At 45.2% G+C, this 26,608-nt stretch overlaps 1 protein-coding gene across 2 annotated transcripts in view; it reads right to left on the reverse strand.

Annotated features, from left to right (window-relative positions):
• Positions 1-26,608, reverse strand: part of slc5a5 (solute carrier family 5 member 5) — a 53,443-nt gene that overhangs the window by 19,539 nt on the left and 7,296 nt on the right. For both annotated transcript variants that reach the window (XM_059638555.1, XM_059638554.1), the window contains exons 3-9: positions 25,406-25,457; positions 23,809-23,876; positions 20,500-20,654; positions 15,861-16,001; positions 13,393-13,522; positions 9,348-9,436; positions 7,581-7,693 (exon numbers count right to left, since the gene is read on the reverse strand). In XM_059638555.1, the coding sequence (XP_059494538.1) occupies positions 7,581-7,693; positions 9,348-9,436; positions 13,393-13,522; positions 15,861-16,001; positions 20,500-20,654; positions 23,809-23,876; positions 25,406-25,457 (748 nt within the window). The remainder of the gene's footprint in view (positions 1-7,580; positions 7,694-9,347; positions 9,437-13,392; positions 13,523-15,860; positions 16,002-20,499; positions 20,655-23,808; positions 23,877-25,405; positions 25,458-26,608) is intronic.

A 26,608-nucleotide genomic window follows, 5' to 3' on the forward strand; every position in this document is an offset into this window, starting at 1 on the left:
TACTCCTCAGGTCCTTTACAAATCTTTCTCCTCTCACCTTAAAAGTATGCCCCCTACTTTTGAGTTCCCCCAACCCATGGAAAAGCCCCTTGATATTAACCTTATCTATGCCCCTCATGATCTAATAAACCTCCATTAGGTTACCACTCAAACTCCTATGCTCCATTGAAAAAGTCCCCCGCGTATCCGGCCTCACCTTATAACTCAAACCCCTCATTTCCGGCACCATCCTGGTAAATATTTTCTGAACCCTCTCCAGTTTAAAAATATCCCACCTGCAGCAGGATGACCAGAACAGTACACAGTACTCCACAAGGGGCTGAGCCATACTTTCACTGCTCAGTAGACACATAACATTCATTTGGAACACAGACTCAGGGTTTTTTTTTTAATTTGTGGCTTTACATTTCATTGAGTGAGGAGCTGAAACTTAGAATCACCAACGAACCATATGTTTTGAATATTGATGAATGCTTTTGGAACCCCTTGAAACCAAGAATAAGTTTGTACTGCAACATAACTCAGATTTCCACTCCTTCAGATATTGTCTGAAGCAAACACTCCCAGGGCAGCGACAGCACAGGGCTAGATACAGAGTAAAGATTCGTCTACACTATCTCCTTTCAAACACTCACAGGGTAGCGGCAGCACAGGGCTAGATACAGAGTAAAGATTCGTCTACACTATCTCCTTTCAAACACTCCCAGGGCAGCGACAGCACAGGGCTAGATACAGAGTAAAGATTCGTCTACACTATCTCCTTTCAAACACTCCCAGGGCAGCGACAGCACAGGGCTAGATACAGAGTAAAGATTCGTCTACACTATCTCCTTTCAAACACTCCCAAGGCAGGGACAGCACAGGGCTAGCTACAGAGTAAAGATCTCTCTACAAAATCTCCTTTCAAACACTCCCAGGGCAGCGACAGCACAGGGCTAGATACAGAGTAAAGATTTGTCTACACTATCTCCTTTCAAACACTCCCAAGGCAGGGACAGCACAGGGCTAGCTACAGAGTAAAGATCTCTCTACAAAATCTCCTTTCAAACACTCCCAGGGCAGGGGCAGCACAGGGTTAGATACAGAATAAAGATCCCTCTACACTATCTCCTTTCAAACATTCCCAATGCAGGGGCAGCACAGGGTTAGATACAGAGTAAAGCTTCCTCTACACTGTCCCCCATCAAACACTCCCAAGGCAAGGACAGCACAGGGCTAGATACAGAGTAAAGATCCTTCTACACTGTCCCCCATCAAACATTCCCAATGCAGGGACAGCACAGGGTTAGATACAGAGTAAAGCTCCCTCTACACTATCTCCTTTCAAACATTCCCAATGCAGGGGCAGCACAGGGTTAGATACAGAGTAAAGCTCCCTCTACACTGTCCCCCATCAAATATTCCCAATGCAGGGACAGCACAGGGTTAGATACAGAGTAAAGATCCCTCTACACTGTCCCCCATCAAACACTCCCAGTGCAGGGACAGCACAGGGTTAGATACAGAGTAAAGTCCCCTCTGCACTATCCTCATCAAACACTCCCAGTGAAAGGACAGCATAGGGTTAGATGCAGAATAAAATTTCCTTAACATTGTCTCCCTCAAACACTCCCAGGACAGGCACAGTATGGAATTTAATGCAGAGTGAAGCTCCCCTACACTGTTCCCATTTGACCTGTTGACCAATGCCCAGTTTGAGATTTGCCAGGGCCACTCAGTTCCTGGCATCATTGCAGCCTTAGTTCAAAAACAGTCAGAAGAGCTGAATTCCAGAGAGGAAGTAAAGGTGGTGCACTTTGACATAATGACAGTGTTAGACTGATTGTGTTAGCAAGGAGCCCCAGCAAAATTGGAATCAATGGGAATCGGCCGGTGGGTGGGGTGGCAGGTGTCCACAGGTTCCTGTCATACCTGGCACATAAGAAGCTGGTTGTAGTTGCTGGAGGTCAGTCATCTCAGCTCCATGACCTCTCTGCAGGGGTTCATCAGCATGGGGCAGGGGAAGGGAGAGCATGATTGGCGAGCCCCCAGCATGGGTTGACTGCAGAAGGACTATAATGTTTAACTTTATTCCCCTAATTTATACTATGAAGCACGGAAATATACAACTTTCAAACTTTTTCTTTTATTTCTCTATTTTTGTATCCAATTTAATTTAGTGCCTAAGGTTTGTAACCAGGAACTTTGCATGTTTGGTTCTATTTTCACCGTACTCCTGTACTTTTGCACTTGAGTACAGGTGACAATGATGGGCTTGAACGGGTATTGGAGAGGGAGGGGAGGATCCAGTTGTTGTGGCCCGCATCAGGGCAGTCAACACAGGCAAGGCTAGAAAAGAGGACTTGGTTAGGGATTGTCAGGACTGGGAACAAGAGCAGGTCCTCAAGAGCTATAGTCTCCTGATTACTGCCCGAGCCATGTGCAAATTGGCATAGGCACATGAGAATAAGGGAAGTAAACATATGGCTGAAGGAGTGGTGCAGGAAAGATGGGTTCCTTTTCATGGGGCACTGGCATCAGTATTGGAACAGGAGGGATCTGTACCATTGGGATGGTCTCCACATGAAACTAGCTAGGGTCGATGTTCTAACAAAAAGGGTTAAATAGGGCAGTCAACACAATTTTAAACTAGAAAGTTGGTGGAGGGAGCTGAAGGGTAAAACTCCAAGAATTCTAATGGTCAATGTGAAACAAAGCAGGTTAACATCTGTAGGGGTGGATTCAACTACATTGAAAAGTATGAAAAAAGTGAAAAGTAAGAAGATCTCAGGGAGAGGTTATTAAAGTCTCCAGGACAGACATAAAATAAGGCAGAATGTTTGGAAAGGGTTAGGAATCAAACTTCAAGCACACTGGATAAAAAAGTGATAATGAGAGGAGGGACAGTTAATACAGGGCTGAAGCTGTTATACCTGAATGCATACAGTAATAAGGAATAAGGTAAATGAGCTTGTGGCAGAGATCGAAATTGACAGGTATGACATGGTAGACATCACGGAGACCTGGCTGCCAGGGGACCAGGATTGGGAGCTGAATATCCAAGGATATACATCCTATCGAAAAGATAGGCAGGTGGGCAGAGGGTGTGGGGTTGATTTATTAGTAAGAAATTAAATTAAATCAATAGTAAGAAACAATGTAGGGTCAGATGGTGTAGAATCTGTGTGGGTAGAGCTGAGGAACCGCAGAGGTAAAAAAAAAACCATAATGGGAGTTTATGTGTAGGCTTCCAAACAGTAGCAATAGTGTTTTCATGGTAGGGGATTTTAATTTTCCGAACATAGAATGGGACTGCCATAGTGCCAAGGGCTTAGATGGGGTGGAGTTTGTTAACTGTGTTCAGGAAAGTTTCCTCAAGCAGTACACAGAGGGTCCCACTCAAGAAGGGGCAAAACTTGATGTACTCCTGGGAAATAGGGCAGGACAGGTGACTGAGGTGACAGTGGGTAGCACTTTAGGATCAGCGACTATAGTTCTATGAATTTTAAAATAGTAATAGAGAATGACAAAACTGGTCCACAGGTTCAAGTTCTAAATTGGGGCAAGGTGAATTTTGATGGAAGTAGATGATAACTTGCAGGAGTTGATTGGAATAGTTCGTTTGCAGGCAAAGGGACCTCTGGCAAGGTGGGAGGCCTTTAAAAGTGTGATAGCTAGAGTTTAAGGGTTATATGTTCCTGTGAGGGTGAAGGGCAAGGTTGGCCAGAGTAGGGAACCCTGGATGACATGAGATATTGAAGTTTCGGCTGGAAAAAAGAAGGAGGCATGGCTCAGGAGCAGGCAGCAGGGATCAAGGGAGTCCCTGGAGGTATATAGGGGATACAGGAATTTACTGAAGAAGGAAGTTATGAGGGCAAAAAGGGGGCATGAGATAGCTTTGTCTGAGAAGATTAGGGTGAGTCCAAAGAGATTCTTTAAGTATATTTAAGGAAAAAGAATAACGAGAGTGAGAATGGGATCCCTCAAAGGCCAAAGTGGACCAATCTATGTGTGGAACTGTAGGGGATGAATATTTCTTCTTGATGTTTACCATCGAGAAAAACATGAAAACTTGGGGAAGTTTGTACTGATATCTTGGGGTCAGTTTGTATTACAGGAGTGGAGGTGTTGAAGGTATTAGAAAATATGAAGATGGATAAATCACCTGGTCCTGACCAGAGATATCCAAGTGCCCTGCAAGAGACTAGAGAAGAAATTGTGGGGGGCCCTGGCTGATATATTTCCATCATTGTTCGCCATGGGTGAGGTCCTGGAAGACTGGAGGGTAGCGAATTTTGTGCCCTTATTCAAGAAGGACAGAAAAGAAAAACCTGGGAACCATAGACCAGTAAGCTTTATATCTGGGGTAGGTAAGTTACTTGAGAGGATTCTGAGGGATAAGATATATATACATATGGAAAAGGCAGGGTTTGATTGGGAGTAGTCAGCATGGCTTTGTACGTGGGTGAACATGCCTCACAAATTTGTTAGAGTTCTTTGATGAAGTGACCAGGGAGGTTGGTGAGGGCAGGGCAGTAGGTGTGGTCTGTATGGATTTCAGTAAGAACTTTGATAAGGTTCCACATGGTAGGTTGCTCTGGAGGGTAAGATCACATGGAATCCAGGCAGAGCTGGCAAATTGCCTGTGCCTTGATGAGTAGGAAGCAGAGTGTAATACTGGAAGGATGCTTGTCAAACTGGAAGCCTGTGACTAGTGGTGTGCTCAGGGGTCAGTGTTGGACCCAACACTGTTTGTTATGTATGTCAATGACTTGGATGAGAATGTACAAGGCATGATTAGTAAGTTTGCGGATGACACTAAAATAGGCGGTGTTGCGGACAGTGAGGAAGGTTATCAGAAATTTGCAGCAGGATCCCGATCAGCCGGGTGAGTGGGCTGAGAAGTGGCAAATGGAGTTTAATATAGATAAGTGTGAGGTGTTGCATTTTGGAAAGTTAAATGAAGATAAGCATTTCATAGTGAATGATAGGGCCTGAAGGAATGGAACAGAGGGACCTTGGAGTTCAGGTGCACAGTTCCCTGAAAGCGGAGTCACGAGTAGACAGGGCAGTAAGGAGGCTTTTGGCCCAGTGGCCTTCGTCAGTCAGGACATCGGGTACAGATGTTGGGAAGTTATGTTGCAGTTTTACAGGGCATTGGTAAGGCTGCACTTGGAATATTGTGTTCAGTTTTGGTCACCTTACTGTAGGAAGGATGTTATTAAAGTGGAAAGAGTGCAGAAAAAAGTTACAAAGATGTTGCGAGGACTCAAGGGACTGAGTTATAGGGAGAGGTTGGACAGGCTAGGGCTTCTTCTTTCAATGCAGGAGGCTGAGAGGCGATCTCACAGAATTGTATAAGATCATGAGGGGCATGGCTAGGCGAATACTCTCAGTCTTCTTTCCCAGGGTTGGGGAATGAGGACTAGGGGGCATCAGTTTAAGGTAAGAGGGGAAAGAATACATGGGAACCTGAAGGACAACACTTTTACACAGAGGATGGTACGCATATGGAATGAGCTGCCAGCGAAAGTGGTCACGGTGGGCACATTAACAACATTTAAAAGGTTTTTGGATGAATACATGGATAGGAAAGGTTTAGAAGGAAATGGGCCAAATGCCGGGAAATGGGGTTAATGTGGATGGACACTTTGGTCAACATGGACCAGTTTGGGCTAAAGGGCCTGTCTCCGTGCTGTAGGACTCCATGGATGTATGAGAAGTTGCTAGAAAAACTGGAAGGATAAACCACCTGGACCAGATGACTGTACCCAGGATCTGAAGGAGGTAGCTGAAGAGACAGTGGAAGTGTTAGTGGTGATCTTTGAGGAATCACTGGTATCAGGGACTGGAAATGGCTAATATAACGCCCCCATTTAAGAAGGGAGTAAGGCAAAAGATGGAAATTACAGGCTGATTAGCCTGACCTCAGTCATAGGTAAGATTTTAGAGCTCATTGTGAAGAATGAGATTTCTGAATACGTGGAAGTGTACAGTAAAACAGGGCAAAGTCAGCATGGTTTCGCCAAGGGGAGGTCATGCCTGACAAATCTGTTAGAATTCTTTGAGGAAGTAATGAGCGGGGTAGACGAAGGAGAGTCAAAGGATGTTATCTACCTGGAGTTCCAGAAGGCTTTCGACAAGGTGCTACACAGGAGGCTGCTGAGTAAGCTAAGGGCCCATGATGTAAGAGACAAGGTGCTACCATGGATAGAAGATTGGCTGTCTGGCAGAAAGCAGAGAGTGGGGTAAAAAGTGGTCGGCAGTTAGGAAAGCAAATACAATGTTAGCTTTGAGGACTAGAATATAAAAGCAAGGGTGTACTTCTAAGGCATTATGAAGATCTAGTCAGACCACATTTAGAGTGTTGTGAGCAATTTTGGGTCCCATACCTCAGTAAAGATGTACTGGCCCTGCATCGGGTCCTGAAGAGGTACTCAAGAATGATCCCAGGAATGAAAAGATTAATGTCTGAGGAACATTTGATGACTCTGCATGTGTACTTAATGGAGTTTAGAAGGATGAGGGGGAATCTAACTGAAACTTACAGAATACTGAATGGCCTGGACAAAGTGGATGTTGGGAAGATGTTTCCATTGGTAGGACAGACTAGGACCCGAGGGCACAACCTCAGAAGAAAGAGGAGGCCTTTTAGAATGGAGAGAAGGAGAAACTTCTTCAGCCAGAGAGTGGTGAATTCACGGCCACAGAAGGCTGTGGAGGCCAGGTCATTGTGCACATTTAGGACTGAGATAGATAGATTCTTGATCATCAAGGAGATCAAGTGGGAGAATAGAGTTGAGAAACTTTACAGCCTTGATTGAATGGCAGAGCAGACTTGTAGGGAAAATGGCCTAATTTCTGCCCCTGTGCCTTATGGTCTAATTCCAATTCAAATTCGAATTCGAATTCTAATGCTAGTTCTAATTCTAATTCTAGTTCTAATTCTAGTTCTAATTCTCGTGCCCTGGGCCCAAACACCAATGCACAGTTGCAGCAGCATGCAACATCTACAAGATACATTGCAGCAACTCATCACAGCCCCTTCAATTGAACTTTCCCAACCTGCAACTTCTAGCATCTCGAAGGACAAGGACAGAAAGTACTCAACAACAGCGCAAGTTGCAAGCTCTCCTCCATAACACAAATGGTCCTGGTATGGAACAATGTCACGTTTCTTCATTGCGGCTGGGTCAGAATTCTGGAACTCCCTCCTAACCTGCACTGTGGGTGGACCTGCATCGCGTGGACTGCAACCTTTTGAAGGGCAGTTAAAGATGGCCAACAGATTCTGGCCTAGCCTGTGGTATCCACATCCCATTAACAAATTTGAAAACAATCAAGAAAACGAAGGGATACGGAGAGGATGCAGTTGAGTGGAGTTGCGGTAGGAGATTAGGAATGATTAGATTAAATAGCAAAGAAGACCTACAAGTTCACCTGGCCTGTTCCTGCTCTGGTTTCTTATGTTCTTAAGCAACAGACTGTGCTATAGAACAATGGAAATTGAATCTACCTTTGCTAATTATGATTGATTAATTCCTGGTGTAACCTAGCTCCCACAGATTGGATACATTGTTAACATGCAGACAGGCACTTACACGATCCTTTAGATATTAGAATCAGCTTCCTTTCAGTCAATACTTTCAGCCTGGGTTTGATTACGTCCTCCACGGTACATGCAGCCATAGCATTGATACTGGTTGATACTGTGCTGTAAAGAAAGTAACATTTTAAGGTGTGGTCTCAAATCGCAATGATGTACTGTAACTGGTAACCCTCTGACCCTTGTGTCAGAAACTATCAGCTTTGAACCACACAAGGAAGTAGAACGGACTGATATTCCGGAGAGGGAATATTGGAAAAACAGTCCTTCAGGTGAGAAGTGAAACTGAGATCTTATCTGCTTGTCAGACAGATGCCAAACCTCAGATTGCACAAGTAGATGATCAGGAAGATGTCCTGGTCAACTTGCATCCCTCAGACCACAGCGACAAAGCCATCATTCATCTCAGGGTTGTTTGCAGGGTGTTACTGTCTAATTCCTGCACCAGCTGTGGTTACCATGAAGCACTCACCTTCTCAACCTCTTCCCTCGCCTGAGGTGTGGTGGCCCTTAGGATAAACAATCATCTCTTTGTAATGAGAGAACCCTCTGGGCCTTTGATGATTTAGTCAAGGTATTATGTTACAAGATGAACAATACCTGAGAGTTTTAGAGAGCTTTCCCAATCTCCAGACATTTAATAATACTGAACATTTTGTGAATAACTGATTGGTAACTGAATTCCCGAATTAGTGAAAAGTAGATAAAATACAGCAACAGGAAGGTGCTGGCATATTAATATTAATGCTGGATTTGAAAACCCAGACAATGTGTGGGGACCTGGGTTCAAATCTCCCCAAGGCAGATAGTTGAATTTAAATTCAGTTAAAATATCTGGAATTAGGAATCTTTGATGACTATGAATTGATTGTCAGAGGGAAAAAAAACATTTGGTTCACTAGGACCCTTTAGAGAAGGAAGCTGCCATGGCCTACTGCAGATCCACAGCAAGGTGGTTGTACCCCTAACTGGGCTCTGGGCAATTAGGGACAGGTAATAAATGCTGCCTGGTCAGTAAAGGGGGGAAAATAAACAAAATTCCATAGACAGCAATGCAGAAGCTAAACTGATATTAATAATGCAGGTTGAGGGAGAAAGTGCTGCTCCAGACACTGAGGGTCCTTGCAGTTTTCCTGTAGAAAGACTATCACAGAATCTTTTACATTGTCCTGACTGGCCAGGGAACCCCAATATTTACCAACCTCTGTCGTGCTGTGCTCCCTCAGTGCATCAGTGGATGTGGACTTCCTTGATTTTAATTTTATTCATTGTCGGCTGGGCCAGCATTTATTGCCCATCCCTAACTGCCGTTGAGGTGGCAGCAGTGAGCTGCCTACTTGAACTGCAATGACATTCAGAAGGGAGTTCTGGGATTTTGACCCAATGGCACTGAAGGAGCTGAGATAAATTTCCAACACAGGATGGCTTCATTTACCATATCAAATCCTGGAGTGGGATTCGAGTGTGGCAATATCTCTCTAACCCATTCATGCAAGAGTTGCCAAAGTAGCAAAGTCCATGGGGGTGATAGTCTTGTCCTAGCCTTGAAAAGGCATGAATGAATATCCAGGAATTGTCCTCCTGTCGCCATCATCAGATCGCCAATGCCACAACAAAACATGCAGAAGTAAGGATGGAGGTCCACCATCACCTTCTCAGAGCTCTGAGAGAGGCTTAGTAGGCATCTGTTCTGCCTGTTTCATACACAACGAAATTCAAGAAAGCCAACTCTTATGATGCTGAATATAAATTCTTGCAATACCTCAATGTCCCACTGAATGCTGCAGAAAGGAACAATCCTGGAACTCCAGGGTAGTTCTGAAAGATATCCAGTACCATGAATGGCATCATCTGCAAGTAGAGAGAAGGTCTTAGATAAACCAATCGAGGGCACCCAGTTCTCACTGCACATCCCCCTTTTCTTTATTTCAGAAAATACTTTATCCAAAAAAAAATTTTTATATCCATATATAGTAAAGAGACCAATTCAGTTCTGCACAGTCTTTACATATAGAAACAAACACACATTGAAGTTTAAGAGATAGTAGGAACTGCAGATGCTGGAGAATCCGAGATAACAAGGTGTAGAGTTGGATGAACACAGCAGGCCAAGCAGCATCAGGGGAGCAGGAAGGCTGATGTTTCAGGCCAAGACCCTTCATCAGAGTTTGGCTTTCCTAACAGTTCTAACGAACAAACCCAAGGCATTTTTTACCTATGTAACATGTTCTTCATTTGAGGCACTGGGAGGGTCTAATAACTGAACAGACTCCCACTTAATTTCAGCAGAAAGACTTCAGACAGTGGTCTTTCCCCAATGCACTTTAGCAGCTGCTGCCCCAAGCTTTCATGCAACACTCAGTCAGGGACAACTCCCTGCTCTGGAAGACCAACAGGTTTTGGGTAGACCAGAGTGTTTTTCACCAAACTGATGGCCCTCCAGGCGTAGTTGATGCTTGACTCTGTGTGCATCCCGGGAACAGACTATATAGCACAGAGTTCCCCGCTGTGGAGCTGCTTGGGACAAACATTGACAAAAATCACTGCGTCTTCTTCCAGAGTTCCTTTGTAAAGGCACATTCCAGCAGGACGGGTGGGACAGTTTTCAACTTCTCCTGCGGCAGCCACTTTGAGGGCAGCATGTGGTGGCACAGACAGTCTAGATGTACATGAAGGCTCTCACAGATGGTGCCCTTTTCATCACCAACCAGGCAACTTGGTACTTGGTTCTGGTGAGGGACTGTGACAGTTGGCTCAGGGAATCACACGACAAGACCCAGCCTCTCCACTTCCTACTGGTTCCCAAGGACACTACATGCTGACCACTTCCTGATGGACTTGTGGTCAAAAGTCTTTCTCTTTACAAATTTCTTCACGAAGGACAGATCATATGGAATGGTCCAACTACATGGACCATTCCACAGCAATGAGGCCCAGCCCATCCTGCACGACACCAGGGACATATAGGACCTCAGTATGTAGAGACACTTGGTGTTTGAGCACTGAGGGTCTGCGCACACACACCCAGGATGATGGTGACATTGGGTACCTTCCTCCCTCCCTTAGCCAGGGTTTTATACACGGTGTTCCTACAGACACTGTCCATCTTAGATCTCCAGACGAACGGGAAGATGGCTCGTGTGACTGCAGCAGCGCAGTTTTGCGGAATTGGCCAGACCAGCAACACGTACAAAAACAGAGAGAGTACCTCACACCTGATGACCAGGTTTTAGCCCAGAATAGAGAGGGAGCAATGCTCCCAAAATACCAGTTTCTGCCTCACTTTGGCAATACCTTCCTCCCAAGATTTTGTGCACCCGAGCACCTCTGAACCATATTCCCAACACCTCCAGGTAGTCTGCCCTCCCAGAGAAGGGGATAAAGATTTGGTCAGCCCAGTTCCTAAAGAACATGGGCTTCATCCTTGCCTCAATTTCCTTTGGCTCCCGAGGCCAGTTCAAGTGGTCACAGATGCTCATGAGCGTGTGCACTGACAGCAGGTCGGAGCAGAAAATGGTGACGTCATCCATGTATAGGGAGGACAAACAATGGTACCAGAGACAGGTGAGAGAGGGGACCCTCACCTCCTTTCTCCTTGAACACCTTCAGGAGGCAGCCACATTGCTTTGTGCTCTGGGAGATCATGCCTAAGTCGCTCCCACTGAGGAAATGCTGCAAACAGAAAATATCCATTGCTTGGAACCCACGACAGTCCGGGAGAATCTTCCTCACAAGGAAGGTCTAGTTGACCAGTGATTCTTCCTGCACCTTCTTCACAGTTACTCTGACTGTATTGCAGAGCCACTGGCCTCGGAAGGGGGCACCAGCAGAGGCTATAGTTTTGGCTGGCTGTATTGGCATTTGACTGAAACCAGAAAAAAGATTCACCAATTGCAGCTCATATTCAGCTCACCGTAAAGTCTACTATGAGGCTAACGCTTCACGCAGAGACCAAACGTGGACAACAATCTTAAGATTTGCTGCTGTTGAAACTTAAGATTTGCTGCTGATGAAAGTTCTCAGCTCAGACTCATCCTGGGAGAAATATTTTCTGGATCATGGATCTTCCCTGCCCCTTTCAAAAATACACTTTATTCATAAAAAATCTCTTTGTAAAAATACATTGTCACAAAGGCAGTTTGGTTCTGTATGGGTGCATACCAAGTAAATACACAAAACATTGGACTTTGACTCTATCCAAAAAACAAAATACCTCTCCTACACGTACAATACTAATATGTACATACACTTACGGCACCAGGAGGGTCCAATACCTGAACAAACCCTCATTTACCTTCAGCAGAAAGACTTCAGACAGCGGCCTTTCCCCACTGTGCCTAGGCAGCAGCTGCCCCAAGCTTCAGTCCATCCCTCAGCATGTCGTGCTGGAACCCTCTCTCAATATACAGCAACTCAGTTTAAAATCTACCTCCCTCCTTTTGCTCCGAAATTGGATAGCCTCACATTGATCCATGTTATACTGCACCTTTGTGTGCCTTTGCGCACTCACTCATCCTGTCCCCATCACACTGAAAATTGTCTGCATCCTCCTCGCAGCTCACCCTCCCCCCAGCCTGGTGGAGATATTACATTTAGTTCTGTCATCCAAATCATTCACAGAAATTGTGAATAGCTCGAGTCCTAGCCCTGGTTCCTGCAGGACTCCACTGCTCACTGCCTGCCAATCAGAAAGAGACCCATTTATTCTTACTCATTTCCTCACTGGCTGCTATCCAGCTCTCCAACCATCTCAATAGGCAATCTCGAATCATATGCACTTTAACTTTACACACTATTCTCTTATATGAGACTTTGTCTAAAACTTTCTGAGTGCCCAAATAAACCACATCCACTGGCTCTTCTGGATTAATTCCATGAGGTACATTCTTGGAGAATTACAGTGGCTTCCTCAACCACGATAACCCAAATTATGAATCCATACTAGCTCTGTCTGATGTCTTGCTTTTCTAAATGCTCAATTACCAAATCTTTCATCATGGGCTGTAGCATTTTCCCCACTGCTGGCATTAGGCTGACTGGTCTATAATTCCTGTAGATAATAAAAATGGCCATATTGTATATCAGTGTGTGTACAAAACATATGTATATGTCTAATAAATGTACATGTAATGCATAGGTATGTATTGTGTGTGTGCATATAATATAAATCAGCATAATGTACAGACTGTAATTAAGCTCTTTTTTCTGAAGAAGGGCCTCGACCCAAAACGTCAACTTTCCTGGTCCTCTGATGTTGCCTGGCCTGCTGTGTTCATCCAGCTTCACACTGTGTTATCTGTAATAAAGCTCCTTTGCTTTTCAAGCTGCTCACCCACCTCCTGCACTGGTTGTGTTTCTGGGATAGGATGTTACAGCACAGAATCCATTCAGTCCATCATGCGACTGCCAGCCCTCGCAAGAAGAAATCCCATTCCGTCACCACCTTAATCCTCAGCCCATTACCCCTCAGCAAATAAACTGGGGCTGGGGTGAAGGAGAAACTGAAGAAGGTACAGGTGCTGTAAACCAGAAACCAGAACAGAAACTGGTGGGAAAGCTCAGCAGGTCTGGCAGAACGGTTCTGAGAAAGGGTCACCCGACCCGAAACATTAACTCTGGTTTCTCTCCACAGATGCTGCCCGCCCCTGCTGAACTTTTCCAGCAATTTTGTGTTTCTGGGGTGAAGGAGGTTGTGCAGAGTGGGGAAAAGCTGGCGGATAAATACAGGTATCTTTCTGATGTAAATGCTACACCAGACATTCTCCCTTCACTGTCCCTTCAGCCTTGTCATTGTGTGTTAGACTCACCTGGTCAGGTGCAGTGACGTGTCCTGCTTTGACAGGATCACAGTCCCTGTACAGGGCGAACAGAATGATCCCACAGGTCGCTGCACTTGTCACTATCATCCACAGCCCAATTTGGTTCACAAAGATCGCGCTGGAAACAAACACAAGCAGGTTCAGCCATTTCACAATCTTTCACACTTCAAGTGCTCTCCACTTCCCTCTCAAACACAAGACGCCAAATGGAAACAGAGAGTCACACTGTGTGGGAGAGACAGAATGTTTACACACTCTCTGTATGCCTTTTCATCCTGAAGCTGAGGAAATGGTTGAAGAAACAGCGAGATCTCTCTGAGAGAACTATAGGGCGTTAACGGAGTCAGCCAAGTGCTTTTAGCATCTTACAATGGTTCATGAAGCGCAAAAGATTGGTAGAATTGAGAGCCCCATTTCGAGCTTCTTACAAGATTGTTTGCTTAACGAAACAAAGTCCGACACTGAGAGTCCAAGCAGTCAGTCAGACAAGTGTTCTTAGCCCCTCATTCCCCTTCAGGCACCGTAAAGTCTACTATGAGGCTAACGCTTCACGCAGAGACCAAACGTGGAAGCAGGAAACAGGCATGACCCAACTGCATGAGAGCTAAAGACAAAAGCTTCCTAAAGGAGGAAAGAGAGAGAGAAAGAGAGTGCCTGCCTGCCTTTGAAAAAATAATCAGCCCTTTTGGACAAGGTCTGAGCAACATCTGGGTTGTGTTTCAGAGCAATGTGGCGTTGTCTCATCTTGTTAAAGAAAAACAAGTGAACAGAAGGAGGCCACTCGATCATTTAAGCCCGCTCAGCCATCTGATACGGTTGTGGCTGGCCTATCTCAGCAGTACCTCCTTGCCTTAGAGGCTGCGAGGTCTGTAGAGAAGGTTAATTAGGATGCTGTTGGGTATGGAGGGGCTGTCGTATGAGCAGAGGTTGAGAGTTTGCATTTGTTTTCATTGGAATTTAGCACAATGAGAGACATTCTTACTAAAACTTTAAAAAGAATTGTTAAGGGACTTGACAGGTTACATGAAAAATTGTTTCCCTCCGTGGAAGAGCCTAGGACCGCAGTCATAAATCTGTGGAATTCCTTATTACAGAGGGCTGTCCTTAAGTATATTCAAGGCTGAAACAGAAAGGTTGTTCATCAGGAAGGGAATCAAGGACTATGGGGAAAAGGCAGGAAAGTGGAGTTGAGGATTATCAGATCAGCTATGGTTTCATTGAATGGAGGAGCGGATCCGATGGGCTGAATGGACAACTCCTGCTCCTATGCCTTTTAGTTTGAGGCTGGCAGGTTAGTAAATATACTTCAGTCGTGATGAAAATCCTCTTCAACACAATTTATGGAAGTCTGGAACTATGTCCCTCAAAGAGATGGTAAGGCTACATGCTTCATGAAAATTTCAAAGTGTGGGTCGCTAGATTTTTGTTGGGTAAGGGTGTGCAGGGTCAACTGATCGACACGGTCAGGTACAGTCTAGAGAAGGATCAGCCATGGTCCAATTTAGCAGTGATGGAAGAGGGGCTGAATGGCCTGCTGTAGTGAGGTCCTTCTGTCCGTCATCTCAGGCTGTCCCAGGATAGCACAGCAGCCACTCAGAGAGTTGTCTCAGATCAGGTAAAGGTCCTTCACCCACTGACTGGTACCTGTCAGTGAGGAATTCCCACTGGGATCCTCCCAATGGACTGTCATAGCCTTCAGGGAAAATCAACCAGAGTTGGGGGAGGAGCTGGGGAGAATCCTGTGGGGAGGCGCCACCTATACAAACCAGAGAAACCCTGTGACCTCACGTCTGCAGTATCTTGGGAACTGCTCCAAGTCCTCAATGTCAGGACAGTTCACAAAAGAGAAAAGGACTTACATTTACATAGTGCCTTCCAAGTCCTCAGGATGTCCCTAAAGCAGAATGTGACATTGCAGACCGGGTTCCTTATCACGAGCTCCCACAATGAATTGCCCCCCTATACTTGTGGTGCTTACAGTTCACTTGTAAGGCCATTCATGTGCTTGCCTTGTGTATAGAAATGACTAAAATGACCGACCAGCTCCCAAACTTTGCATTGCCTCATCATGATAGACAAGCACTGCACAGCAGCTAAATCCCCAATTCCAGACCCTCACCGTCATGTCAAACCCTGAATCCTCATTGCATGCAACGTTCTGAAGCTGACTCAGTGCTTGGAGATGCTGTTCTTTCAACCCACAGGATATCTTTTGGGATGCCTTGACAAGTGGGATTTCAAATGCCAATCGCGGGCCAAAGATAGTCTGTCTCTTCCCGTCAGGACTGGATCTGCTGAAAAAGAATGAACTTGGCACCAGTTTCCCTGGCCAGCCCTTCATGAGCTATCTGAGTGGAAACTTGCTGCCCTTTCCCTTGGACACCATTCTGCATGTTTAACCACCTCATGACTCATACTGTTTACAGATCCCCTCTGCTCAGATCACTCAAACTTACAGCCGGGCCTGAGATTCTGTTTTGCAGGCTATGTAGCGCTGGACTTGAGATTGATTCACTCCATACATGGATAACCACAGCACAGTTCCACCGATGACAAAAGTCCAGAAGGTGTAGCGTCTCCTTGGATCCGGGTCAAAACTAAACAGAGAGCTTTCATCAATTGACAGTAAAAAGATCAATCTACAGACGATATTATTAAAGTAGAAACAGTGCAGAAAATATTTATCAGGATGCTACCCAGGCTGGAAAGTTTGAATTAAAAGGAGATGTTGGATAGGCTGAGACGTTTTTATTCCCTGGAGTGTAGGATACTGAGGGATGTCCTTACAACAGTCTATAAAACCAGGAGAGGCAGAGATGAGGCAGATAACCAACTGCTTTTTCTCCTTGTATGGGAGTCTAAAACTAAATGGCATAGGTTTAAACTGAGAGGAGAAAGACACAAAAGAGTCCAGAGGGGCAATGTTTTCACACAGAAGGTGTTGAGTGTCTGGAAAGGGCTGCCAGAGATAGTGGTGGAGACAAATTTAATTTTGTCATTTAAGAAACATTTGGACAGGTACATGGGTGGGATAGGTATGGGGTTGGTTGGGGGGTGGGGGTGGGTGGTGGGGTTGCATATGGACCAGACGCAAGCAAATTGGGCTAAATTAATTGTGAAAACTGGACAGCATGAACGAGGGGGGCCCAAAGGACCTGTTTCCATGCTGTAAACCTCTATGGCTCTACAAATCTATGACTAGAGCCAAACACTCTGCAAACCTGCCCGGACAATTACGTTTGATGTCACGTTAGTTTTTTGAGCGCAAGGCAGACGTTACCAGGACAAGACTTCCTGAGGATTAGTTATAATTCTTCTTACCAGATGGCCAGCATTTATTGCCTATCCCTAATTGCCCTTGAGAAAGGTGTGGGGAGCTAACTTCTGAACCAAATAAAATTAGGAATGGACAATAAATACCCAAGTTGCTGGTGATGCTGATATTCAACGAACAAATAAAAAAGATTAATTTTACGAGCCACATAGACCAAAGCATCTGAATTTCATTTCCTTATCTGTCCTGGGCTAATAGCAACAATTAGCATAGCGCAGTGCAGGAAAATAATACTGGCCAGGGCTCCAATTTCTCCAACAGTGGAAGAGTGGTAGAGTCACTGGTAGCAGTAATCCATAGGCCCAGCCAAATTCTCTGGGGATGGGCATTTGAATCCTACCAAGGCAGCTTGATGACATTCAATTCCAACAAAAGCTAGGCTGACGCAGCGACTCAGTGATTAGCACTGCTGCCTTATAACAGCAGGGACCCAGGTTCAATCCCACCCTTGGTTGACTGTCTGTATGGTTCAGTTTTGCCCGTGTCTCTTGACTTCTGTTAGTGCTCCGGTTTCCTCCCACAGACCACAAATGTGCAGGTTAGGGTGGACGGGCCGTGCTAAATTGATCATATTGCCAGGAAATTGCAGGCTAGGTGGGTTAGCCATGGGAAACATAGGGGGGTGGGATTAGGGTGAGACGGTCTTTGGAGGGTTGTTATGAACTTCATGAGACAATTGGTTCTGCATGTAGGGATTCGATGATTCTAGTTTCATGTGATGGTAACTATGAAATTATTATTGGCTGTCAAAAAAGCCCACCTGGTTCACTAGTGTCCTTTAGGGAAGGAAACTGTCATCCTTACCTGGTCTGACCTACATGGGACTCCAGACCCACAGCAATGTTTTAACTCTGAATTGCTCTCCCCAGCAAGCCATTCAATTCAAGGACATTGAGCAATCAGCAATAAATCTTGGCTTTGCCAGCCATACCCACACCTCATGAAGAAAAAATCAGGAAACATGATGCTGAATAAGCAGGGTACCACCTAAGTATGGAATTGAATTCAAATATGAAATCTCCAAAGAGAAAAATTCTGCCAACACAGTTAATGGTAACTTGGATTATGAGGAATATCCAGCACAAAAACCATGCCATTCTGCCCGAAAAGGCTTTGCTGATATTTGTACATGGTGTGAAATGCCTCTTGTCCCATCAACAACATCTCAGCCTTTCAGCTTCTCTTTTTGTTCTCCCTTCTCTCACCTACTCGTCTACTTTCCATTCAAAAGCGCCAAATACTTCCGCTCAGTCACTTCTCAGGACTGCAAGATCCATATCTCGCTAATTCTCTGGGTAAAATCATTTCTCCATAATTTGCACGTTGAATTCGTTTCTGCGTTTATCATCTCTAGTTTTGGATTCTTCCAGAATTGGAAACAATCTTTCTCAATCCACTCTGTCCAACCCATTCATAATTATAAAGATCTCTTCCCTCAGCTTTGAACCTTCCATTTTTAGAAGAAAATAAGCTTTAACCTGGTCGATTTAACCTGTTTGCTAAAGGCTCTCAGTTTTGACATTGTTCAAAACAAAATCTTTTTCTCATTCACTTCAACACTTTACGTGTGGAGCCCTAATTTGTGCTTATCATCTCAAATGTGGTCTGAACCAGGGTCCTATACTAGTTTCACAGGAATTCTAGTGTTTTATTATTATTTTTTAATTATTTTGCTGAAATGTATTGTTATTTTTTAATGATTTGTTCACATGTATCCCCGGGTGCCTTTGCACTTCCACCCCAATTTGTTCTTATTCCTGAGGGTGCAGAAGAAGTTTCAGTTTGCTTGGCCAAAGTTCATCATCTCACATCCGTCCATTATAAATTTCATTCACCACCTAATGCCCAATCTTCATGTTCTCTCATGTCTTCATGGAATCATAAGTGTCCCTACAGTTTGGAAACAGGTCCTTTGGCCCAGCAAGTTCACACCAACCCTCAGAGCATCCCCCCTATAGCCCACCTAATCTATATATACCTGAACTGTATGGGAAATTTAGCATGGCCAATCCACCTAACCTGCACACCTTTGGACTGTGGGAGGAAAGCGGAGCATCCGAAGGAAACCAATGCAGACACAGGGAGAATGTACAAAGTGCACACAGACAATGTCCCGAGGGTGGAATCGAACCTGAGCCCGTGGTGCTGTGAGGCTGCAGTGCTAACCAATGAGTCACTGTGCTGCCCCATCTTTGACTTTCCTGTTGTATTCTTATTTTGCTTAGCCATAGGACCCAGTTCAGTATCACCTTCAAATTTTGAACATGCTCTTGATAGTGATCCCAGCACTACTCCCTGTGAGACCTTGCTTTCTTCCATCCTTCAACCTGAATAACTCAACCTTTTCACTTGCCAGTTGCTGGGGCTGTGAAGAGAGGCACGGGAATGGAACTCGCAGAGTTGGCCTTGCAGTGGGCTGGCATGGGCATGTCAGGCTGAATGGCCTCCTTCTCTGCTGCAACCATTGTAGGATCCAATTTTTAGCCAATTCACTATACATCCTTTATTTGCCCCCCTGGCCATACCTGGCTCTAGCTTTCTATCATGCTTCTGTCATGTGGAATTTCATTACTTGGTTGCGGAGCTGGAGACTTTCTAAAGATGTTGCCTTCAAACAGAGAAGAGATAAATTCATCAAAGAAAGATATTCAGGAGTGAAACTTGACTGTCGCACCTTCTTGTTTGTCATTTTTATAAATGACCTGGATGAGGGCGTAGAAGGATGGGTTCGTAAATTTGCAGACGACACTAAGGTCGGTGGAGTTGTGGATAGTGACGAAGGATGCTGTAGGTTGCAGAGAGACATAGGTAAGCTGCAGAGCTGGGCTGAGAGGTGGCAAATGGAGTTTAATGCAGACAAGTGTGAGGTGATGCACTTTGGTAGGAGTAACCGGAAGGCAAAGTACAGGGCTAATGATAAGATTCTTGGTAGTGTAGATGAGCACAGAGATCTCAGTGTCCATGTACACAGATCCTTGAAAGTTGCCACCCAGGTTGACAGGGCTGTTAAGAAGGCATACAGTGTTTTAGCTTTTATTAATAGAGGGATCGAGTTCCGGAACCAAGAGGTTATGGTGAAGCTGTACAAAACTCTGGTGCGGCCGCACTTGGAGTATTGTGTACAGTTCAGGTCACCACATTATGAGAAGGATGTGGAAGGTTTGGAAAGGGTGCAGAGGAGATTTACTAGGATGTTGCCTGGTATGGAGGGAAGGTCTTACGAGGAAAGGCTGAGGGACTTGAGACTGTTTTCATTAGAGAGAAGAAGGTTGAGAGGTGACTTAATTGAAACATATAAAATAATCAGAGGGTTAGATAGGGTGGATAGGGAGAGCCTTTTTCCTAGGATGGTGACGGCGAGCACAAGGGGGCATAGCTTTAAATTGAGGGGTGATAGATACAGGACAGATGTCAGAGGTAGTTTCTTTACTCAGAGAGTAGTAAGGGAATGGAATGCTTTGCCTGCAACGGTAGTAGATTCGCCAACTTTAGGTACATTTAAGTCGTCATTGGACAAGCATATGGACGTACGTGGAATAGTGTAGGTTAGATGGGCTTGAGATCGGTATGACGGGTCGGCACAACATTGAGGGCCAAAGGGCCTGTACTGTGCTGTAATGTTCTATGTTCTTCTCATGTTTGAGTTCTGGCTCACTCAAGGTGCAAGGAAATTAAATTAACCAGGCTCAGTTATCATGGAGATTTAGGATCTTGTAGGATACTTGGTGATCCGGTGATGAACTTCAAAGACAATTTCTTACTCTCCAAAGTTGATGCGGGACCCATTGTACGCAGTGGCCAGAACACCATGGGTTCCTCCAGCCAAGTAGGTGCCACGAACCATGATGGCAATGAAGCCAGACATCATGGTGATGATTTGGAAGACATCAGTCCAGATCACAGCTTTCAACCCTCCCTGGAGGCACAAGAATGGAGGTCATTAAACCCAGGAACATGAGAAAGGACAAAGCAGCATGCTACCCACATCCTGGGGCCGTTTAGCATCAAGAAATACTGTGGGAATGAGATCCATAGAGCTTGTCAGCATGGAAAAAGGCCCTTTGGCCCATCATATCTGCACTAGTCATAAAACATCTATCAATTCCTATCAGATGTCCCAGCCCTTAACCTGTAACCTAGTATGCAATGATGCTTCAAGTGCTCACCTAAATACTTGTTAAATTATTTGTGCATTCCTGTCTCTCTCACCCTTTTAGGCAGTGAGTTCCAGATACCCATCACCTTCTGAATGAAAAAATCTTTCCTCAAATCCCCTTTGGACATCCTGTTCCTTACCGTTAGAATGTGCTCCTGATTATTGACTCTCCCTTGTGCAACCACATCCCCTCTATGCGGTGATGACCGGAAATACACACCATGCTCTAGCTGTGGTCTAACTAACACTATATACAGCTTCATCAAAACTTTCTTGCTCTTGTATTCAATGCCTCAATTAAGTATCTCATATGCCTTCTTAAACCACCTTATCTACCCGATCGAAAACACCCTCGGCCGTGTTTCTTGCATTTCCCGCAACTCATCCCTCACACCCCCTCCCCGTAATAACAACCAAAACACAATCCCCCTCATCGTCACCTACCACCCCACCAAGCCACAGATCCAACACATCAACCTCTGGCACTTCCACCATCTGCAATCTGACCCCACTACCAAAGACTTTTTTTCCTCCCCACCCTTATCTGCCTTCCGGAGGGCCCCTCTCTCCCCGGCTCCCTTGTCCGGTCCACACTCCTCACCAGCCCCACCACACCCGGCACTTTCCCCTGCAACCGCAGGAAGTGCTACACTTGCCCCTACATCACCTCCCTCACCCCTATTCCCATCCCAGGCCCCAAGGAGACCTTCCAGATCAAAGAGATGTTCATCTACACATCCGCTAATGTGGTATACTGTATCCACTGTTCCTGATGTGGCATCCTCTACATCAGAGAAATCAAGCAGAGGTTTGGGGACTGCTTTGCAGAACACCTACGCTCAGTTTGTGACAAACAACTGCACCTCCCAGTCGCGAATCATTTTAACTCCCCCTCCCATTCCTCAGATGACACGTCCATCATGGGCCTCCTGCAGTGCCACAATGATGCCACCCGAAGGTTGCAGGAACAGCAACTCATATTCCGCTTGGGAACCCTGCAGCCCAATGGTATCAATGTGGATTTCACCAGCTTCAAAATCTCCCCTTCCCCCACCGCATCCCTAAACCAGCCCAGTTCGTCCCCTCCCCCCACTGCATCACACAACCAGCCCAGCTCGTCCCTGCCTCCCTAACCTGTCCTTCCTCCCACCCATCCCTTCCTCCCACCTCAAGCCCCAGCCCCATCTCCTACCTCTTGCCTCATCCCACCCCCTTGACCTGTCTATCCTCCCTGGACTGACCTATCCCCTCCCTAACTCCCCACCTACACGCACCTTTTCTGGATCCATTCCCGCCACTTTGACCTGCCTGTCTCCTCTCCACCTATCTTCTCCTCTATCCACCTTCGATCCCCCTCCCCCTCTCTCCCTATTTATTTCAGAATCTCCTTGCCCTCCCCCCATTTCTGAAGAAGGGTCCAGACCCTAAATGTCAGCTTTCCTGCTGATGCTGCTTGGCCTGCTGTGTTCATCCAGCTCCACACTGTGTAATCTTTTATCTACCTGTCCCATGGCCTTGAAACATTGGTGGATATGCAAACCAGGCCCCTCTGATGCTCTATACTTCCCCAGGTCCCACCATATTCCCCTTTGCATTGTTCGCACCCCAACTTCACACTTGTCAGAATTAAATTCCATTTGTCACTGTTCAACTTATGGGACCTGTCTGTGTACATTATCCCACAGCGTCCGGCTTTCCTCCTTGCTATTTACCAGTATTTCCGCTGGCAGGAATGTTGATGACCAGAGCTCACAGATTTAAAACCACTGGAAAAAGAGCTGGATGCGAGTGAAGGGAGAACTTATTTTACACAAGTGTTTTTATTTACTCCAGAAAAAACTTCCTGATAAGTCAGTTGAAGTTGATTCAGAGTTAATTTTCATGAAAGAATTGGAGAAATGCATAAAAGGGAGAAGATTGTGGGGCCAGTGGAAGAGAGAAAGAGAGGAACCGTCACGTTATTGCATTATAGAACTAAGAACAAAAAAAAATACAGCACAGGAACAGGCCCTTCGGCCCTCTAAGCCTGCACTGATCGAGATCGTCTGTCTAACCTGTCATTTATTTTCTAACGGTCTGTGTCCATTTGCTCCCTGCCCATCCATGTACCTGTCCAAATATATCTTAAAAGACACTATCGTGTCTGCCTCTACCACCTCCACTGGCAACGCGTTCTAGGCACCCACCACCCTCTGCGTAAAGAACTTTCCACGCATATCTCCCTTAAACTTTCCTCCTCTCACTTTGAATTCATGACCCCTAGTAATTGAATCCCCCACTCTGGGAAAAAGCTTCTTGCTATCCACCCTGTCTATACCCCTCATGATTTTGTAGACTTCAATCAGGCCCCCCCTCAATCTCCGTCTTTCTAATGAAAATATTCCTAATCTATTCAACCTCTCTTCATAGCTAGCACCCTCCATACCAGGCAACATCCTGGTAAACCTCCTCTGCACCCTCTCCAAAGCATTCACATCCTTTTGGTAATGTGGCGACCAGAACTGTACGCAGTACTCTAAATGTGGCCAAACCAAAGTCCTATACAACTGCAACGTGACCTACCAACTTTTGTCCTCAATACCCCGTTCGATGAAAGAAAGCATGCCGAATGCCTTCTTGACACTCTATTGACCTGCGTTGCCATCTTCAGGGAACAATGGACCTGAACACCCAGATGTCTCTGTTAATCTCTCTGTTATTATGCCACAGAGAAAGGTTCTAGTTTTGAAACTATTGTATTGGTTGAGGAAAGGCAACGCAGATGACTTTACTGACTACCCTGAAGCTCTCTGCAGTTTACACAGTCAGCTATTAAGGTGCCAGATTGAGCTAAAATCTAAAAGTTTGGTCATGATAGAAGGTCAGGATATTTAACATAATGATACGGATTTTGGAGTAAGTGTTCTGTACTCACCATGGTTGTGTAGAATGTGCAGATGATTCCAGTGGACAGCAGGGATGCCCAGATATTAAGACCAGTAACTGAAAGACAATAAGTTGAATCAGCATCAGACTATACCACACATTAACACAGTTTGACCAACATGCTGAGCAGTGTATTGTGCTGAGAGCCTTACATATAATGGTCTTCCTTTGCACAGCTACATTTCATTAAAGTAGGAAGCTACCCTGTAAGTCCATGTCTTGGAGTCATAGAGGTCTACGGCACAGGAAAAGGTCCTTTGGCCTATCGATAAGTCAATGCCTAAGCCATGTAAAAGTTGCTCATCATTCTTAAAAGTTGGTGTTTGTTTTTAGTTTGCCTTGTGTAAGGGTCACTTTGTTTTTTAGGGATCAAAGTTGAAAATTTCAGGATCAAGGTGTAACCCAGGAGGTGTTTAGGATGCTGAAACTACAGAGATTGCACATTCCAAATGTGAAATTCACAAGACAAAATGCGGCAAGGGAGAGAGTGAGAGAGTGGTTACTGTCTTCATGAATTACTCACATCTTTGCAATTTCTATTGGAATTAATTGGTTTTAACCTTGTTCCATTGATTACTTAAGAGTAGAAATGGATGGGTGAGTCTCATTGTACAATGGACGGTGAAAATATGATGATTGACAGTTGAAATTATGTCTGTGATGTGGTGATCATCTTTACTAGATTTCCGAAGCTAAATGGAGGGTTAGGTCATGGTTATTTTCTTCCAAACATCTTCCATATATCTTTCTTATCACTGATCCAAAATTCTGGAACATCCCAGCTAGTGGCACTGTGGATTTTCCAATACTCGTGTGGACTGTAGCAACTCGAGAAGCAGGATGGGCAGCAAATTGTCAAGAACAAATAGTGATGGGGAATGGGTGCCAGAAAACGACATTTCCACAGAAATCATTCTGAATTTCTTTTTTGACTTCCAGTTGGATGTGAGCCGATACTTTTGTATTGCCACATTCCCCATCTCAGAGTCTGGCCATCATATTCAGCTGATGTGGAGTTTGTTTCAACAACAATTTCCATGCATATAGCACCTTTAAGTTATCACATCCACCCAAGATGCATTGCTATGGTGTAACCAGGAAAAGGAAAATGGGCTTTGGAGTAACTCTTCAGATGCCAACATCTCATCACCAATCAACCTTTATTTACAAGTGCACAGTCTATGACGATAGCACTGCCTCTGAATGGGTCAGGCACTTACGGTCACAATTTCTCTGACATTCACCCTTTTATGACAGCCAGGGGTCCCTGACTGAGCCAGATTAATAGACCCAATCAGAGAACCCTTATTCTCCAATGTCCAGCTGGCTGACCTCATTACAGTTGCTACAGATGCAAGACAAAAGAGACAGTGGGAAATGTAATCAAAAAGCTGTGCCCAGAAAAGTTAAGCCTTGAGGGATAGGGCAAAAGAGAGGAAGAGGTGTTGAAGAGTTGGAGGGGTTTGGTAGACGGTAAAGTAGCCTACAAGATGTTAATCCGACTTTAGGAAAGGTTTGAGCAGTGCAGTACAGCTCTCACACATTTGCAAATTCTACAAAAAAGAAACAAAACGGATACGACTTGCCTTGGTTTAATATCAGTGCAGGTGCATAAATGACCACCCCAGTGTACAGGATCTGCAGTGTTAAAAAGAATGTCAAGCATTGGTTAGTGGAGTTACAAGGATGGTATTGGGGTTTCAACAGATAGAAACTCGCTGATGGGAAGGCCTGATGGCGAGAGTTGCTTTCAGAACTGGCAAGAATAGAAGATGGTATATGGTGGCATAAGGACTATGCTACAGGGCCGAGTGAATCAGACGCTGGGATTAATGTTCCAGCAGATTTAATGTCAAACCCAATCATGGTGGTTGGTGGAAATTTCACTCAAATAAATAAAGCTGGAATAAAATGTTCGTTGCTCAGTCATGATCACTGACTGTCTTTCAAAAATCTATCTGGAACAGTAAAATCCTTTTGGAAAGAAAATCAACCCAACCTGGACTTATTTCTAGACCCTCAGCAAAGACAGTCCTCTGAAAAATCATTTAAGAAACTGGCTCACCATGCCATTTCAAGGCAATTAGGGATGGAGTAGTCAGTGCCACCATATTCTATCAATGAATTTCACTATCTGCCCATGGTGGGATTCAAACTCATGGCCTCAGAGATGAGAAGTTGTTCTTGTGAAGTCTTGAATGTGATCTTTCTGTGTGGCATGGTGCTACCTCACAGCACCAGGGACCAAGGTTCGATTCCACCCTCAGCTGACTATCTGTGTGGAGTTTGCACATTCTGCCCGTGCCTGCAGGGGTTTCCTCCGGGTGCTCTGGTTTCCTCCCACAGTCCAAAGGTGTGTAGGTTAGGTAGATTGGCCATGCTAAACTGCCTATAGTGTCCAGGGATGTGCAGACGAAGTGGGTTAGCCATGGGAAATGCAGGGGCTGTGGGTATTGGGCTGGTCTGGGTGGGAAGACTTTCAGAAGGTCAGTGTGGACTCGATGGACTGAATGACCAGCTTCCAAACTGTAGGGATTCTATGGTCATTGCAAAATGTACCTTTTACAGTGGATAGTGTCAAGGACATTCTTCTTAGTTTCCATATTTAAGCTTCTACTTCTCTTTCCTCTTGCACCCCCGCCCTGCCACGACGGCACAAGTATGGAGGGCACTCTGCAAATGTTTCAATAAGTGTGATTTGACTGGGGCAAGAGGGCGGTCAGAATGCAAGGCAAAGCATTCTTCTTTACAAGCATAGTGGAATTTAGATTCAATGAGGGAATAGGATG

This window comes from Stegostoma tigrinum, chromosome 30 (assembly GCF_030684315.1).
Source record: "Stegostoma tigrinum isolate sSteTig4 chromosome 30, sSteTig4.hap1, whole genome shotgun sequence".
Taxonomy (NCBI): Eukaryota; Metazoa; Chordata; class Chondrichthyes; order Orectolobiformes; family Stegostomatidae; genus Stegostoma; species Stegostoma tigrinum.